Source organism: Cetorhinus maximus, chromosome 4, assembly GCF_964194155.1.
Source record: "Cetorhinus maximus chromosome 4, sCetMax3.hap1.1, whole genome shotgun sequence".
NCBI classification, from domain to species: Eukaryota; Metazoa; Chordata; class Chondrichthyes; order Lamniformes; family Cetorhinidae; genus Cetorhinus; species Cetorhinus maximus.
The window spans coordinates 50,797,953-50,813,997 of record NC_135882.1 but is presented as its reverse complement, the minus strand read 5'-3'; the positions used below and the strand labels follow the sequence as shown (position 1 = coordinate 50,813,997).

The 16,045-nt window shown below is 41.7% G+C and overlaps 1 protein-coding gene across 3 annotated transcripts in view; it reads right to left on the bottom strand.

Moving 5' to 3' along the window:
- Positions 1–239: 239 nt before the first annotated feature.
- enpp2 (ectonucleotide pyrophosphatase/phosphodiesterase 2) overlaps positions 240–16,045 on the bottom strand; it is a 118,397-nt gene continuing 102,591 nt past the window's right edge. For all 3 annotated transcript variants that reach the window (XM_078540173.1, XM_078540174.1, XM_078540175.1), the window contains 4 exons: positions 13,954–14,031; positions 12,511–12,643; positions 5,116–5,269; positions 240–884 (listed from right to left, as the gene is read on the bottom strand). In XM_078540173.1, the coding sequence (XP_078396299.1) occupies positions 714–884; positions 5,116–5,269; positions 12,511–12,643; positions 13,954–14,031 (536 nt within the window). In that variant the 3' untranslated portion in view covers positions 240–713. The remainder of the gene's footprint in view (positions 885–5,115; positions 5,270–12,510; positions 12,644–13,953; positions 14,032–16,045) is intronic.

The window sequence follows — 16,045 nt, the reverse complement described above, 5'->3', positions numbered from 1 at the left end:
CTCCAATAAAAAACAAATATCAAAGGAAAAAATAGATGCCCCCCCCCAAAAGGTAAAAGCAGCCACTACACTATTTTCTTTTCTTTCATCCCTTTAGACCTCTCAGGCCTCAGACATCTTTTCAGCTGAGAGCATCTCTGTAATGTGCATGAAAGTGTAAGTAGGAGCCTATTTATTTTGCATTTAATATAACATTTTACTTCAACAGGTAAACGATCTATTTTCAAATCGAAGCACAATTGTTGAAATTTGATTCAGGGTTTATTATATTTGTGACTTGATTTGCAAATATTTATGTTTTATAAGTCTGCCTCATCTCAGCAACAGTGAAGTATAAATGTAGCTTTACATAACTTATTTTTTAATATGCAGGACAGAAATTACAGAAGAAACAATTCACTGAATAGTCTGGGATTTCTAACAATGCAAGTTTCAATCCCATGGGCCCCAATCCTAATCTTAGGCAAAGACAAAAGCTGCAGTAGTATGAATAGTTTAAACAGAAACATCACTCAAGCAGCTAAATAATGACAAAGGAGGGGGAGAAAGACACATGCTTGTTATTAAGTGTGACATATTAGGTGCAAAGCTTTAAAGAAACAGCCTTAAAAATATTCTATGGTTTGAATTAATAAATACAAAAAAAGAGTACTAAAAAAATATACACCTGTAAGTAAAAGATGTACTGCGGGAACAACAAATAGACAAGAGGTTTAGATTTCACTTTCAAATGTCTGTAAGAATGTCTTTAAAGAAAGAATTTCAGGATAAGCTCTGCTGGTCTTGCGGTAGAAGTCCAAACCAGTCAGGTGTTCAATGTCACGCACACGTGCCGTGTGCAACTTCATGAGGTCTTCAACCCATTTTGATTCATCGTCATTACTCTGAAATATGAAAAACATGAGATTACTTTCTATTTGTCTCCAGTCTAAACATATTTCTTCTGTGAATGTATGGTGCTGGTATTCCAGTAGTTGGAAAGGGCAGTTCTCCATGTAATTGATACAATGAGCATCATTGAGCCTGACAGCCTCTCCTCACCTCCTTTATGTGTGCATATTTCTTGCAAGGCCTTTGCAGACAGCAAAGAAATTTTCTTCCCATCAGTCTGGTTTGCATTCATAATTAGATCCAAGAGGATAACAATAAACTTATTGTGTTAAGCAGCTAACAATTATACCAATCCAAAATGTTTTAAATGGCGTAACAAAATACCATAAATAGGCATATAAGTCGACCTTTGAAGCCTCCAAAAATCGTTCCAAAAACGGAATATAAAATGTGAACCACCAGTGTAGGTGGTCACCATTTTGAAATGTGAAAAAAAAAATACCGGTAATTCATGTTAAATTAATGTAGCGTGGTTTGTTGAATGAATTAATTGCACAAAGATACCTTTAACCGCAATGAAAGCATTTTTAAACCCATCAAGCTGTCTTTGTCGTGTGATGCAAAGAGTTCATCAAATTCATTCTGAGTCACTATGGCAGCGGCAACACAAGGCTCCCACTCTGGATCAGATTTGGTGCTTTCAGTTTCAGAATCATCCCTCCATAACAAATCATCTTCCTCTCCATCCACTGAATTTGATATTCTGCATTTTTGAACGATCTAATGCCAGTTTGTGCACTGATAGCATCCCATGATTTGATGACGAAGCCACACAAAACATCAATCGGGACAGCGTGTATATTTCCACTCCATATTTCTTTCTCCATCACCCATCCACTTATTCCATTCATGATCCTTGAATGGCTTTTTGAGGCACACAGCCAAAGTTGGAACTGCTGACATTATGCCCCATAGTGTAACTGCACTGCGGGTGTTATTTCTTCACAGGACCTTAGTTATATGCGATATGAACATGTCCCACCTTAATAAGCTACATTCTTTAGATAGGCTGACGGGTGCCTATTCCACACATCATCAATCCATAACTTCACTCCAACCTCATCCATCCAACGATTATGGCCATGCGCAAAAACTCCTTCAGGGAACTTCATTTTGGGTATGGTTTTGCGCTTGAAAGCAAATACAGGCTTAATCTTGTTCTATCAGCCATGCAGGCTAGTACCACCATGAATTTTGTCTTCTCCTGTCCTGCGGTTTTCACTAGAACTGTTTTCAAACCTTGCCACTCTACAGTTAGGTTGTTGGTTCGGCCCACTTATATTCGCATTGCATTTCTGGTGATGCTGAAACCATTCCAATAAATGCTTCTCAAGATCAGACCAGTGGCTGGTCCCTGTTCAGATGGTGTATTTGGCCTTGAGCATCTTCTTCAGGGCGGATTCCTTCTTCTTCCACTCTCGTACCAATTTTTCACTAACACAGGATTCCCTCTCTGCAGTTATTTGACGAGTTAGCAAACGTTACAACTTTTAGTTTGAAACCAGCTTTGTGCTTCATTCGTTTTGCTGGAAAACTCATTCCACTTAATCGTTTGCCACGCAGGATCTGCTCTGTGCGGGCATGGTTTAAACTCCCGCACCGTGGTGCCTGCTCAATTTCTTCCGCCCGGTTATAAGGTAAATAAAATGTATGTATGTGGGACGTAAAATTAAGGCTTACTACTAAAGCAAGTATAGCATGTCATGGCTGAAAAGTTGGGGGAGGGGGTTGGTCGACTATACACAGAGTATGTGCATAAACACAACTTTTGGGGCCAGAAAAGTTGGGTCCTCTTGTACTCCACAATCTACGGTACAATACTACCATAGCCTCAAAGGCTTAAAGAAAACAACACACATACAATAATACATATCCTTAAAGTTCTGCTATAAATAAGAAATTCCAAGAGGTTTGGGGGCTGGGGTGGAGGGGGGGAAAAACTCAACCTACCATTAATTTAACTCCACCTCCATGCCACATCCCAACCCCATTTCAACCCCCTCAGGAGGGGAGGATGAGTGAACTGCTCTCTAGCCATTCTAAGCCCAAAGACACTTCTGATCAGCTGCAGAATGATAGAACAAAGAACAAAGAAAAGAAAAGTACAGCACAGGAACAGGCCCTTCGGCTCTCCAAGCCTGCGCCGATCATATTGCCCGTCAACTAAAATATTTTGCACTTCCGGGGTCCGTATCCCTCTATTCCCATCCTATTCATGTATTTGTCAAGCTGCCTCTTAAACCCCACTATTGTACCTGCTTCCACCACCTCCTCTGGCAGCGAATTCCAGACACTCACTACCCTCTGCGTAAAAAACTTGCCCCACACATCACCTTTATAGTTTTCTCCTCTCACCTTAAATCTATGTCCCCTAGTAATTGACTCTTCCACCCTGGGAAAAAGCTTCTGACTATCTACACTGTCCATGCCACTCATAATTTTGTATTTAATATAAATAAGTAAATTGGGCTAGAATGGTTTTCCCTCTTTTCCTTCTTGTGGCAAAGACCATGACTTCTACTCTTCAATTCCCCAGACACGTGTTCCAGATTGAAGTCATGAGGTGAATGCGCCCTCACATCCCATCATTCCTGTGGCACAGAACAACTATTCAAAATGTTTATCCCTCCCCTATTGCTTACCTTATTAATGTGCTTCTCTGTCTTTCTTTTCAGTCTTGATTAAAGGTGCAAACCGAAAACACTGACTCCACAGATACCAACAGTCCTACGCTGGGTTTTGAATTACTTCTGCTTAATTTCAGTTTAACAGCAGTTACAGAGTTTTACTTTTTTATTAGTATTGTTTAATTTTATCGCCATTTCTCTTTCAGGTGTGTCAGCCTTGACAATGTCTTCTCTTTACTGTGATATCTGATTGTCTCTTTCACCCTGTTCACCATCGCTGCAATCCTAGCTGGCTCTTTCTTTTTGTGACAATGCATTCGCTAAAACCACAAAGCCACAGCCCTTCTCCCAATACCTGATTCCAGCTCCAATACATTCTAAATGAATTCTACTTTAATTTCACCATTTCTCTTTCAGAACTACTCATGGCCATTGATATTTCCATGACATTTAGCACTGCACTAACCACTGGTTTTGCCACTTCATGCATCCACCCTCTCAACCCCTGCTGTTGGCTCAACCTGTAGTCTTATCTGTCTGTGTCCTCAGTTCTATGTTACCCTTCAAATCAAAATATTGTTTCTTTAGGTAGCAAGGACCAGAACTTAAACAACCTGTAGATTCTTCCAATCCACTAACACCTCTTCCCCTGCAGCTCCTTCTGTTCCATTGTCAGATTTTCATCTTTTTTTTCTGATGCCAAATGATCCATCATGAATAGAAGTATCAGCTTCTTCTCCAGCTCAACAAATCTCATTTTGGTGCTGAGCCCTCCTTCTGCAGTTTTCTCCTTCTGCAGTTTTCCCCTCTAGTTTTACTCACTGGCATCTGCGACTCTTTTGACGAATTCTAACACTGAAAATTTCAGATTCTGTGGTCCCAGGGGGGGTAAAGGGGATGGAGGTGAAACCCTCACATGGGTTGGTAGTGAGCCTGAAGTTTGTTTCTTTTGCAAGCCCAAGAGGAGGACTCCTTCTGTGCTCATAATAATAAAAACACTGTCACTTGTTAGTACAGAACTTGAGCATTGCTGAAGAAAGAAACATGCTGTTGAAGCTTTTCATCTTGCATGCATCAGGACAGGTGCAAGAATGCCAAATTTCAAAGGGAGCAATGGTTATACTGCATGAGAAAAGGGCACTAAATGGTTGGCAAGTCAATTTCAATTGGCCGAAGTGTTGCCATGGAGAGTACACTAGGGAACTATTTCCTCCAGGTTTCTGTTTAATTCAAAAAATGTGCGATGTCACTACATGTTACTTTTGCCTGCATTGGACAGGTCCCTGTGTATGAATATATGTAGCTTCAAGCAAGTATAAGCGAGCCACAATACAAGCCTGACTGATGATCTTGAATTGGTTGTCAGTGTAATCCTTAGCACACTCGGGATTGTTCTGCAAGTGCTACCCAATTATTGAACATTGATACTGTGCCATGGAAACCAGCAACAACCAAGATGTAATCCCATGTGTACAATGGCTTAGCTAATCACAGCCAGAGCAGCAATGTGGATGCTTCCATACAATAAAGGTTCTCAGTTCTGAAATAATGGCAGTATCTCACAGTATTGCATACTTCCCCTGTTTTCTACACTTACGTTACAACTTTCATCATTGTCAGGTCTGTGTGGGAGAATGAATGATGATGCAGTAAGTTGTCCATCACACTTGTCCACAGGCTGAGTACTATCCAAGCAGCTAGTAATAATACTGTAATAATGAGTTGGGACTGGGATTGACCCATCAACTTGCCTAAAAGAGAAACCAAAATTCAAAGATGAGTGAAAAACATTTAAGGGAGGTCAATAATGTAGCCCAGCAATTTCCAATAATTATATACTTAAGACTGCTTTTTGTTAAGCCCTGTTCCACTGGCAGAAAAATTTACCCTTATATTTTTGAGATAGCTATTTAATACAGCCAAGTTGTTGATTCTTGTAATATAATTATCCTCGTAATTTAACCCTTTACCATTCTGTGCTGCATTCCTCCAGGGCCAAAATAACCTTGCTGATGGTTGCTGAACAAAACCGAATGCAGTACTCTAGGTGTACTCTGACCCAAGACTGCGTACAACCAAAGCATCATTTCCTCACTTTACATTCCACCCTCCTTGTTTTAAAGGCCAAAATTTCATTAGGCTTTTTGATTATCTTTTGTACCAGTGCACCAAATTTTCATGATTTACATACATAGATACCTCAATCATTTTGCTCTTTCACGGCTTCAAGAAATTATACTAATTTGACTTTCTCCAATCCAAAGTGGATGTCGTCACATTTCTCCATTCTGAACACTATCTGCCATAGTTTTGTCTGCTTATTTAGTCTATATCCCTTACTAGCTTCCTGCTTCCATCCGCACAACTTATTATGCATCCTGCCAGGGGACTAAGACCTCGCTCTATTTTTTTATAAAAATATATATATCATCCTGGCCAATCTATAAAATTATTTTTTTTAAAACCTGGACAAATGCTTTAAAATGACTGAAACCAGAACTGGCTATGACACACACAAAAGGAATTTCTGGCCTTCAGAAACAGCAGAAACCTTGTTATCTCTAAAGAGGTACCAATACTCCTTGTGACTGCTGAGATCAAATTCCAAGGAGTTGTAAAAAGTTCATTTACAGTTCTACGGCTAGGCTCTGGCCAATGGAGATGACCCATCTGTGGGGACAAAGGACCCTGAAACCTCTGTTGGATTGATTAATGGATGAAACGTTAACCATCTCAAGAATCCAGACCAGGAATATACATCCTTTGTCCAAACCAAGGGGAAGAAGTGGGAGTTGTGTCACATGATTTCTCTCCCAAACAAGCTGCTAGAACCTGTAATATTGCCTTGCAGAGCTGAAAGAGGCAGTCTACCATCTTCCATCAACCAAACAGTAGAACCAGAGCTCTGTCCAGATTTAGATTGCCTGGCCCTAATTAGCAATGTTTCTATGGGAACTTCTAAACTTCTGTACAGCGCCTACAAGACTAATGGGCCCATCTCATCGTGGAAGTCATTTCTACTAGAAAAATCAATTATCCAGCATCAGTCTGCAGCCAGCCTACTCTGAAAGAATACACCATTAGACTCTGATTCTGGACTCTGGACTCAACGTGAAACAATAATTCTTCTTTTATCTGTGATCTTTGCCCTGTACCTCTTTCTTTCCCGTATCCCTGTTTTATTGTATGAATGTACCAAGGGTTACACAGCAACACCCCCTCCCCGTATTTTGAGTGTGTGTAAAATAAACAAACTCTCTGATTTTACCCTATTCCAAGTTTGCTGTGGGGTTATTAATAGAGGATTGGATCACTCCAAAACGGAAGGGTTGGGGAAACTATGCCACCACTTATAAAGGGGGAAATCAAAAATCAAAAACACCTTTCTGTTTACGGACAGGTAGAGACAGCAGAAATCAGGGCTGTTTAAATTAATCCCCCACCTGTCCATAACAATCCAAAGTTAGTGTCTCTTGTAAACTTGGATATACAACTCTTCACTCTTTTTTCCAAGTCTTTAACATATGTGTGGTGAGAAGTTGTGGCACCCTGGGTTGTTAAATCCTGCCAATCAGAGAACAAATCCTTTATCCTCATCTTTGTCTCTTACCTCCTAACAGTTTACCAACCCATATCATAAGGTTGCCTCCAATTCCATGCATTCTCATGTTAGCTAATAATCTCTTGTGAAGAACTTCATCAATAGCCTTCTGGAAGTTCAGACAGACCACATCCATAGACACTGGTCTATCCATCATCCTCATTACTCCTCAAAAACTTCAACTAAATTAGTCAATTAGAAATATGGGCGTTTTCTTCTTTTCTGGTAGTAGATATTCTAAACATTGTTTTTATTGGTGGGGGGAGTAAAACCATAAAAAATTCCAAACTAAAAGATGCCAGCCATTTCTTAGAGCATTTCAAAATCCTACTGCCTCACTCATTTCCCATAACCCTCTATCTTTGGCTACTTCCAATATTCCTCCAATTTCACTGTAAAAGATGTGATGGTCTCTTCTTGAACCACTTCCTATGTATTCTACACTCCGATGAGACTCCGTGTAAAGACATTTCTCCTAATCTCTCTCCACACTCTCTTAGTAACGATTTTAAACTGATGATCCTAACCACGGGGCTCTTCAGCCAGAGGCAATGGTGCCAAGTGGTGCAAGATGGCTCTCCAGGAGTCGACACCAATCAGTTTGCAGCAACTGTAGGTTAACTTCAGCCCAGTGCCACACCACATTTCAAAGATCCTTAGGGCATGGTTTGGTTCTCCTTGATTTTTTTTAAAAACTTGAACGTAATGTTTTTAGTAGGAGAAAACAATTTCTTACCAAGCATGCATAGAGCTCCACTGTTAGTGTACTACAATCAGCATTTACTAGCAAATACTAAAGTTGGCTGCAATATAACAGCATTAGGTTGGAGTACTCCCTTTCCTTGAATATTGTTCTGTAAATATTTGACATAGCAGTCCAGCAATAGTATCAATGTTCAGAAGCTAATGCTCCTCAGTTAATTGCAAACTGGCAGCCAGCCCATATTTGTTTCAATTAACATCACTGAGTGGAACTTTACAAGCCCACACATGAATGTTCAAATGACAAGCAGCATCATGGAAAGTCTAGTACCTTTAACCAAAGTGACCCATAGCTGTATTTTTTAAACAAACAGTGCATTAACCCTGCAAATATATCTTGAGCACACCTTTTGAGGATGCTGGATAATTTATGTTACGCTCTAAATAAGTAAACATTTCAATCAGTTCTTGACAGTCCATTATTTATGATAGTTTAAAAATTGTCAGGATACTGCAGAGAAACAGTAAGAGATTTATAGTTAACATGTGTACACATATTACATCATTTAACCATTACACTGCCAGAGAACCCAAGGATTTTCTAGTCTCTCTTGATCAACAATTTTTTAAAAAATGTTTTCAGCTCACTTGCTATGATACTGAAACAATGATTTATATGCTTTAATAAATAGAATCAACTATCCGGAGTTACTTTATGACATAATAATCCTATACTACAAAAATAACTACAAAAAGATCTGAAATGCTTCGATTTCCTATCCCACTACTCTTGTATTCTGTACCTTTTGTCAATCAAGATTTCACACTGGCTGGTGAGGTGACAGTTATAGCTCTTAACATCAAGGCAACATTTGATCAAGTTGCATCAAGGAGCCCTGGCAAAATTGCAGTCAATGGGAATCAGGAGCAAAACTCTCCACTACCTAGCAGAAAGGAAGGTGATTATGGTTGGTAGAGGCCAATCATCTCAGCTCAAGGAGCTCCTCAAGATAGTGTCCTAGGCCCAAATAACTTCAGCTACTTCATCAATGACCTTCCTTCCATCATAAGTTCAGAAGTTGGGATATTCGCTGACGATTGCACAATATTCAGCACCACTCGCAACTCCTCAGATATTGATGCAGTCTGCGCTCGCATGCAGTATAACCTGAATAACATTCAGACCTGGGCTGATTAGGGGCAAGTAAGATTCACACCACACAAGTGCCAGACAATGACCATCTCCAAACAGAGAGAATCCAACCATCTCCCCTTGACATTCAATGATATTACCATCCCTAAATTCCCCACAATCAACATGCTGTGGGTTACCATTGACCAGGATAAACAATGTGGCTACAAGGGCAGGTCAGAGGCTGGGCAAGTAATTCATCTCCTGAATCCCCAAAACCTGTCCGCCATCTACAAGGCACAAGTCAGGAGTGTGATGGAATTTTCCCCACTTGCCTGGATGAGTGCAGCTCCAACAACACTTAAGAAGTTGAAGATCATCAAGGACCCAGCTTGATTGGCACACCATCCACAACCCTAAACATTCACTCCCTTCACTACTAGCATAGTGGCAGCAGTGTGCACCATCTATAATATGTACTGCAGCAATTCACCAAGGTTCCTTCAACAGCGCCTCCCAAACCCACAACCTCTACCAGCTAGAAGGACAAGGGCAGCGGACACATGGGAACACCACCACCAAGGGTCCTTCCAAGCTGCATTCCAGCCTGATGTGAAACTGTGGGGGGAATTTTACAACCCCCTGCTGGCATATATGGTGGGGAGCACGTAAGATAAAATGGGTGTCTAGCCCACCGCCCACATTTATTTTATTCCTTTATGTGATGTGGACATCGCTGACTAGGCCAGCATTTATTGCCCATCCCTAATTGCCCTTGAGAAGGTGCTGGTGAGCTGCCTTCTTGAACCGCTGCAGTCCCTGTGGTGTAGGTACACCCACAGTGCTGTTAGGGAGGGAGTCCAGGATTTTGACCCAGCGACAGTGAAGGAACGGCGATATATTTCCAAGTCAGGTTGGTGAGTGGCTTGGAGGCGAACTTCCAGGTGGTGGTGCTCCCATGTATCGGCTGCCCTTGCCTTTTTAGATGGTAGTGGTCGTGGGTTTGGAAGGTGCTGCCTCAGGAGCCTTGATGAGTTTCTGCAGTGCATCTTGTAGACGGAACACACTGCTGCCATTGTTCATCAGTGGTGGAGTGGGTGAATGTTTGTGGACGTGGTGCCAATCAAGTGGGCTGCTTTGTCCTGGATGGCGTCAAGCTTCTTGAGTGTTGTTGGAGCTGCACTGATCCAGCCAAGTGGAGAGTATTCCATCATACTCCTGAATTGTGCCTTGTAGATAGTGGACAGGCTTTGGGGAGTCAGGAGGTGAGTTACTCGCAATAGGATTCCTTGCCTCTGATCTGCTCTTGTAGCTCCAGTATTTATATGGCTAGTCCAGTTCAGTTTCTGGTCAATGGTAACCCCCAAGATGTTGATAATGGGGGATTCAGCGATGGTAATGCCATTGAATGTCAAGGGCCGATGGTTAGATTATCTTTGGTTGGTGACATTGCCTCAACTTGTGTGGCACGAATGTTACTTGCTACTTGTTAGCCCAAGCCTGGATACTGTCCAGGACTTGCTGCATTTGGACATGGACTGCCTCAGTATCTAAGGAGTTGTGAATGGTGCTGAACATTGTGCAATCATCAGCGAACATCCCCACTTCTGACCTTATGTTGGAAGGAAGGTCATTGATGAAGCAGCTGATGATGGTTGGGCCTAGGACACAACCCTGAGGAACTCCTGCAGTGATGCCCTGGAGCTGAGACGATTGGCTTTGAACAACCACAACCATCTTCCTTTGTGTTAGGTATGCCTGAACATATTACGGTGGGCAGTAAGGCGTCAGCCAGCCTGCCCACCTGTAGGCCTATCAAGGTTGCTGTTCCCAGTGAAAAGCCATTTAAGGGCCTCTTTCCACCTCCATAATATTTTGGGCAGGGGAAGGTGGAAGGAAAGTGGCCAACCCACTACTTTCCCAACTCAGGGTAAAAGGCAGGAAGGAAGGGACGGTACTACCTTTGGGGAGGGGGTTCCCCTGTCTCTGCCGCCCCTATCCGCCAAGATGACAACCCCCCACTTTGTGCCTTCCCCAGGGCCTCTCGAGTTCAGCTGCTCCTCCTCCCCTCACTAGGGTCCCCGATCCCTGTTTAACCAAAAATGCTGGGCTTACTTTAAAGACTGGTATCCATAATCTTCATCTCGGTCATCCCAGCAGTGGCCCATTACTCCATTCTGGCACTGCTGGGATTACTGAGCTGCCGGGCAATCTGATTGGCCAGCAGCTCTTGAAGGCCTGGCTTCCTGGCCCTGAGGGATGGAAATCCCACTTTCACTTTGTTACGGCCGCCCCCAGCATATTATTTTTTTTTTTCTTTAAAATATTTACTTTAAGCGTTTATTTACAGAAAATTTACAGTTGTTATAAAAAGGGATGATTTGTGACCGTACACTGATTTTCACAACATCGCTCGTTATTCGTGAAAGCCAATTCTCCATGTTACAAGTAATGCATTACAATGAGAGAAAATCAACATTGCTGACACGATATTGAACACTGTTCAATGGTAACATGACATCATAACTGGAGACTAGGTCAGTGTCGCACTCCTCTTGCGTTTGCTGATGGGTCCAGCGCTATGGTCGTCTGAAAAAGGTGGAGACCTTTCTATATTGCTGCAGGGTGGGGGCAAGCAATATGCCAATCCCCTCCCCCACTCCATAAAATTCACACTCATAACACTGCTCCTTCACTGTTGCTAAGTCAAAAATCCTGGAACTCGCTGCCTAGCAGCGCTGTGGGTGAACCTCCACCAGATGGATTGCAACGGTTCAAGAAGACAGCTCACACTACTTTCTTAAGGACAATTAAGAATGGGCAATAAATGCTGGCCTTGTCAGCAACACTCACATCACATGAATGTATAAAGAAAAATGCGATCCTGCATATCATTGTTTCCCAAGCGGTTCGAAGCTGGGAAATCGAGCTTCACACTAATATCTTATGGATGAAAAGTTCTTAATGCGAAAAATAACAACTGGGGAATACACGGCCAGAATTGTGACAAATTCCCCGATTTATACAGTTAAATGAAGTTTTCTGGTGAAGTGACACCACCAGAGTGGGAGTTACTCCAACGCACTTTCGGGCCAGTCTGAAAGGCGAAGACAAAGCAACAGAAGAGGGACTCAAGAATGTAGATGCATGGAGAGGGAAAGGCAGAGAGTTTACCCTCCTTTCATGGCACATGTTATAATCAGGACTTTGTGGTTTATGTGCATTATCTAATGATTGTGATTATATGGGTGCTCCAAATTGGAGCAGCACTGCTTTTGCTAAGCAACTCTTTTGGGTTTTTCTTCCACCATAGATGAAAGATGTCACAATCAAAAATTGTGTCCTGGAGATAAATTACTAGGAAAGCAAAAACTAAGCTCTTCAGGCCCCTGTATTAAATGTCATATTTATTGAGCAGGGTCAGTATAGTTAATCCAGAGCGTAATGGTATCAGTAAATAGCTAATCTCAGGTCAGCACAGAGTCAAGCTATCAAAATGTAAATAAAATGCATTGCCTTATATTTAAACAGGACAAAAACAGAAAGGCTAGGCTTACCGATTTACTTTATCAAGTGTGTCATAGAGACCATCATAGTCATAATCAAACACGGGACCACTTATAACATTAATTCCATTCCGTTCCGTTGCCAGTTTTTTCACCATTACCTTGTGAAAGTAGTTCCACACTCCTGCACAACAGCAATCAGAACAGAAAAATAGCAGCTGATGAAAACAATACAATTATTAACAAGCACAAAGTTTCAAATATAAATGACAGTTCTTTGTAACGAGGTGAGCCTCTGTTTGGAATAGGTATCTCACAACACTTAAAAATGTCAATGATCTATATATCAATGCAAAAGTAACCTGAAACTGACAGCCTACCAATACTATTGAAGGATTGTACAACAGCCAGTTAGCAACATCTCGATGGCGTTATATTTTTTCTTGCTATAGTATGGCATTATCAAAGCTAAAAACTACTCTACTCTTCACTAGAGTGAGAGGAGCCCAGAACTGGTAGTCCAGTTGATATCATCGGCAATTAGGGGATAATTAACAAGTCACAATCTCCAAGTTGTTAACCAGTCGGACATAAAAATGATTCTGACTCCATCTAGTGGCCAAACCAAATTACTACGTCCTCAATACAAAAGCATGGAGCTGAGAGCTTGGGTTTAATACACTCCATTGCCGGGGGAACCATGGCAGCCAGGCCCACTTAATTGTGGGAGAGGTCCCCATGTCAGTCTCCTGGCAGCAGGAGAACCATTCCTGATTAAGTCGGAGGGCAGAAGGGGCTTATGCAGAATTCCCAACCACCAACGGCGAGATGTCAATTAGATTCATGAGTGAGCCAATTGGCACTCATTATCCCCAAGGTCACTGCGATTTAGTGGTGCCTCAGGAATATAACAGGAACCACACAGATTTCCCACACCGTCGGAAGGCCACCCAGCCAACCCTATCAGGATTGCCAGCGGCTTCCCAGGGGCAATGTCCCTCATCTGTGCCTGATCGGGGGACCTGGCACCAGGAAGAGGAGTACCACTGAAAGCCAACTTCCTGCCCTTGCCTCCTACACACTGCCCCACTCCTGCGAGTCCCACCCCACAATCCCCATCGCACCATCACTCACCTTTGGTCTGGGGCCCCACAACATTCCTGGTCTCTGGTGGGTGCAATGCCGCCAGCAGTCACTGCTCCTGCCGGCACTGGCGGCAGCGAGTAGCTGCCCTCTTCTGTTTGGCCGGCAGCTCTCGGCAGGTGGGGCTTCTGTCGCCCAGGACCTCAATTGGCAGGGGAGGCCCAGCGGTGGCCACTTAAGTGCCTGAAGGGCACTTGATTCTGTCGGGCCTCCCCCACTTAACTGACAGGGGTTGCCTGCTGAGTCTGCAACCGATGGGTGAGGCAGCATCAGGCGCACAAAATCCAGCCCTAAGGTTCTACTACTTTACCAGTTGTTTTCCCTTTACACTTGACAAACACTAATACTCACTTTTAAAGGCAGGATACATTGGAACAAAATTCGAAGTTAGAAGGGCATCGTATTTAGAATCAAGCGAGGAACCAAGGGCTGCAAAATAAGAGAAAAGAATGAAAATTGGCCTGATGGAATTACAGTGAATTATATCTGTGCATTTTTTTTTGCAAAAAAAACAATTGCATATCTTTATGCAACATGTCTCATATTTAAATGTTCATGTTTAGAAATAAAGCATAACAATTATCAAATTAGATATTTCATATATTTTGAAATATATCCTTCCTTGCCAACAGAAACATTTCAAGGATGATTGTTGGGCAGGAGGGTGGGTAGCAGTGGTCGAGAGGAATTGTATTAATGATATTTAAAAAGTACCAACAAGTTCAATGCCATTTATGATGTCACTACAAATTGCTACCAAATCCTCCTCTACTGGTGGTTAAATTACAAAACAAGATTAGGTGATCCCAGTTTCAATCCCAGCCTGACATTTGCATTCAACTCATCCCTAAAGGGAAACTTTTTTTCAGTTTCAGTTTGAATATCTGCACAAGGGAGGTCGATTTTCCCTTCAAACAGGCTCAGAAGCCTTGATTATGAGGAACAATTGCAGGAACTGGATTCTTTAGCCTTGGAAAGAGGTGGTTCTCAAAGTCACAAAGTAGTGAGCCGTAGGGAGGAGTTAACCTGGAACACTGGTTTACTCAAATGCTATAAACATTGTAGCAAAACAGTATAAAAGGTATCCTCTTTTCTAATCTAAGACGCAAGTGCTACAGAGGTAGGTTGTCACTTTCGCTGATGGAATGTCATTGTCCTGAAATGTTAACTGTTTCTCTCATCACGGATGTGGTCAGACTGGCTGAATGTTTCCAGTACTTTTGAGAGTTCCAGCGTTCAGTTTGTCTTTGTCATTTTCACTGCCTGGGCAAAAATTTGGTTATAGAGTCCACCTGATTTTCATTCCATTGACGTAATCAGTCAGGTTACCATCCATTCAGTGAAGATAAAAATCCGCCCTATAGCCCCTCATTCTAAATCAGTAAGGGAAAATGAGATTGAAAATGGCCGTCTGGGATAAGACCTCAATTCAAATATTGGGCAAAATAATCATACAGAATATTTTTAACACTGCCATCCTTAATTTTCTGCTATTCAACAGGTAACTGTCTACCTGTGAAGAGGATTAAGTATTTAAAATGTTACATACTTTACATTTTACTGCTAAGCTTTTGTTGCTCTTTCACTACAAAGTATTGTGAAGTTCACTTTTTAAAAGGAACAAAATAGTCATCAGGGTTTTTAATTTCATTTGTTGCGTTTTGATTTATCATTGAATTTTTATGTCCATTAAGGTCAAGGGTGTCAGTGCTCGGAATACAATGTTTATTCATCTTGAATGGTAGCATCAAGTGTTTCCAGGATAGGCAAAGGTTTTCATTATTCTGTCAAAAAATGTGCACTAATGCTAACCTCATGACAGCATATCCAGGTACTAAATCTCCACATCAGGTATCTTTCCAGTCTGTCTTATTTTAAGTTTCATTCATGAGCAGACCAAATAATTTGTAACAAAACCACTGTAAAAGTGGGTAAGCAAGTGACAAAAGAGCTGGAGCATTCTGATGGTGGGATTTGACAGCGAAATCAATCTGTCCACTTCCATAAACTGAGACTCGTATGCTGCAATCTCAAACCAAGGGTTTAAGGTAAATTTGGGGAAAATGGTAATCGAAAAACAGCTCAAGTAAAAAAATTGGATTTGAATAAATCCAGCATCAATTCTTCACCATAAAGGAATTATCCTTAGCACATTTTGAAAAGCTTAATGATGTACAATTTAATAAATTAACTAATACTCGAACAGAAAGTAGACTTTGCTGCAGAATTCACATCACAGTTCAGGAGCTCTTAAAATAAAATCCATATTCTAGGAAGTAAAACTGACTGGCGAAGGCTCAGCTTTGTTCCAATCAGTAAATGACATTAAAGTCTTTAACTTAAACTGTGATGGTGAAAAACAGTGATATGCTATGGTACTGTGTAACACTATATGAAGTCTGACTAGGTCTCCAATTCCCCTTCCTGGCTCTTTAGGCAGCCT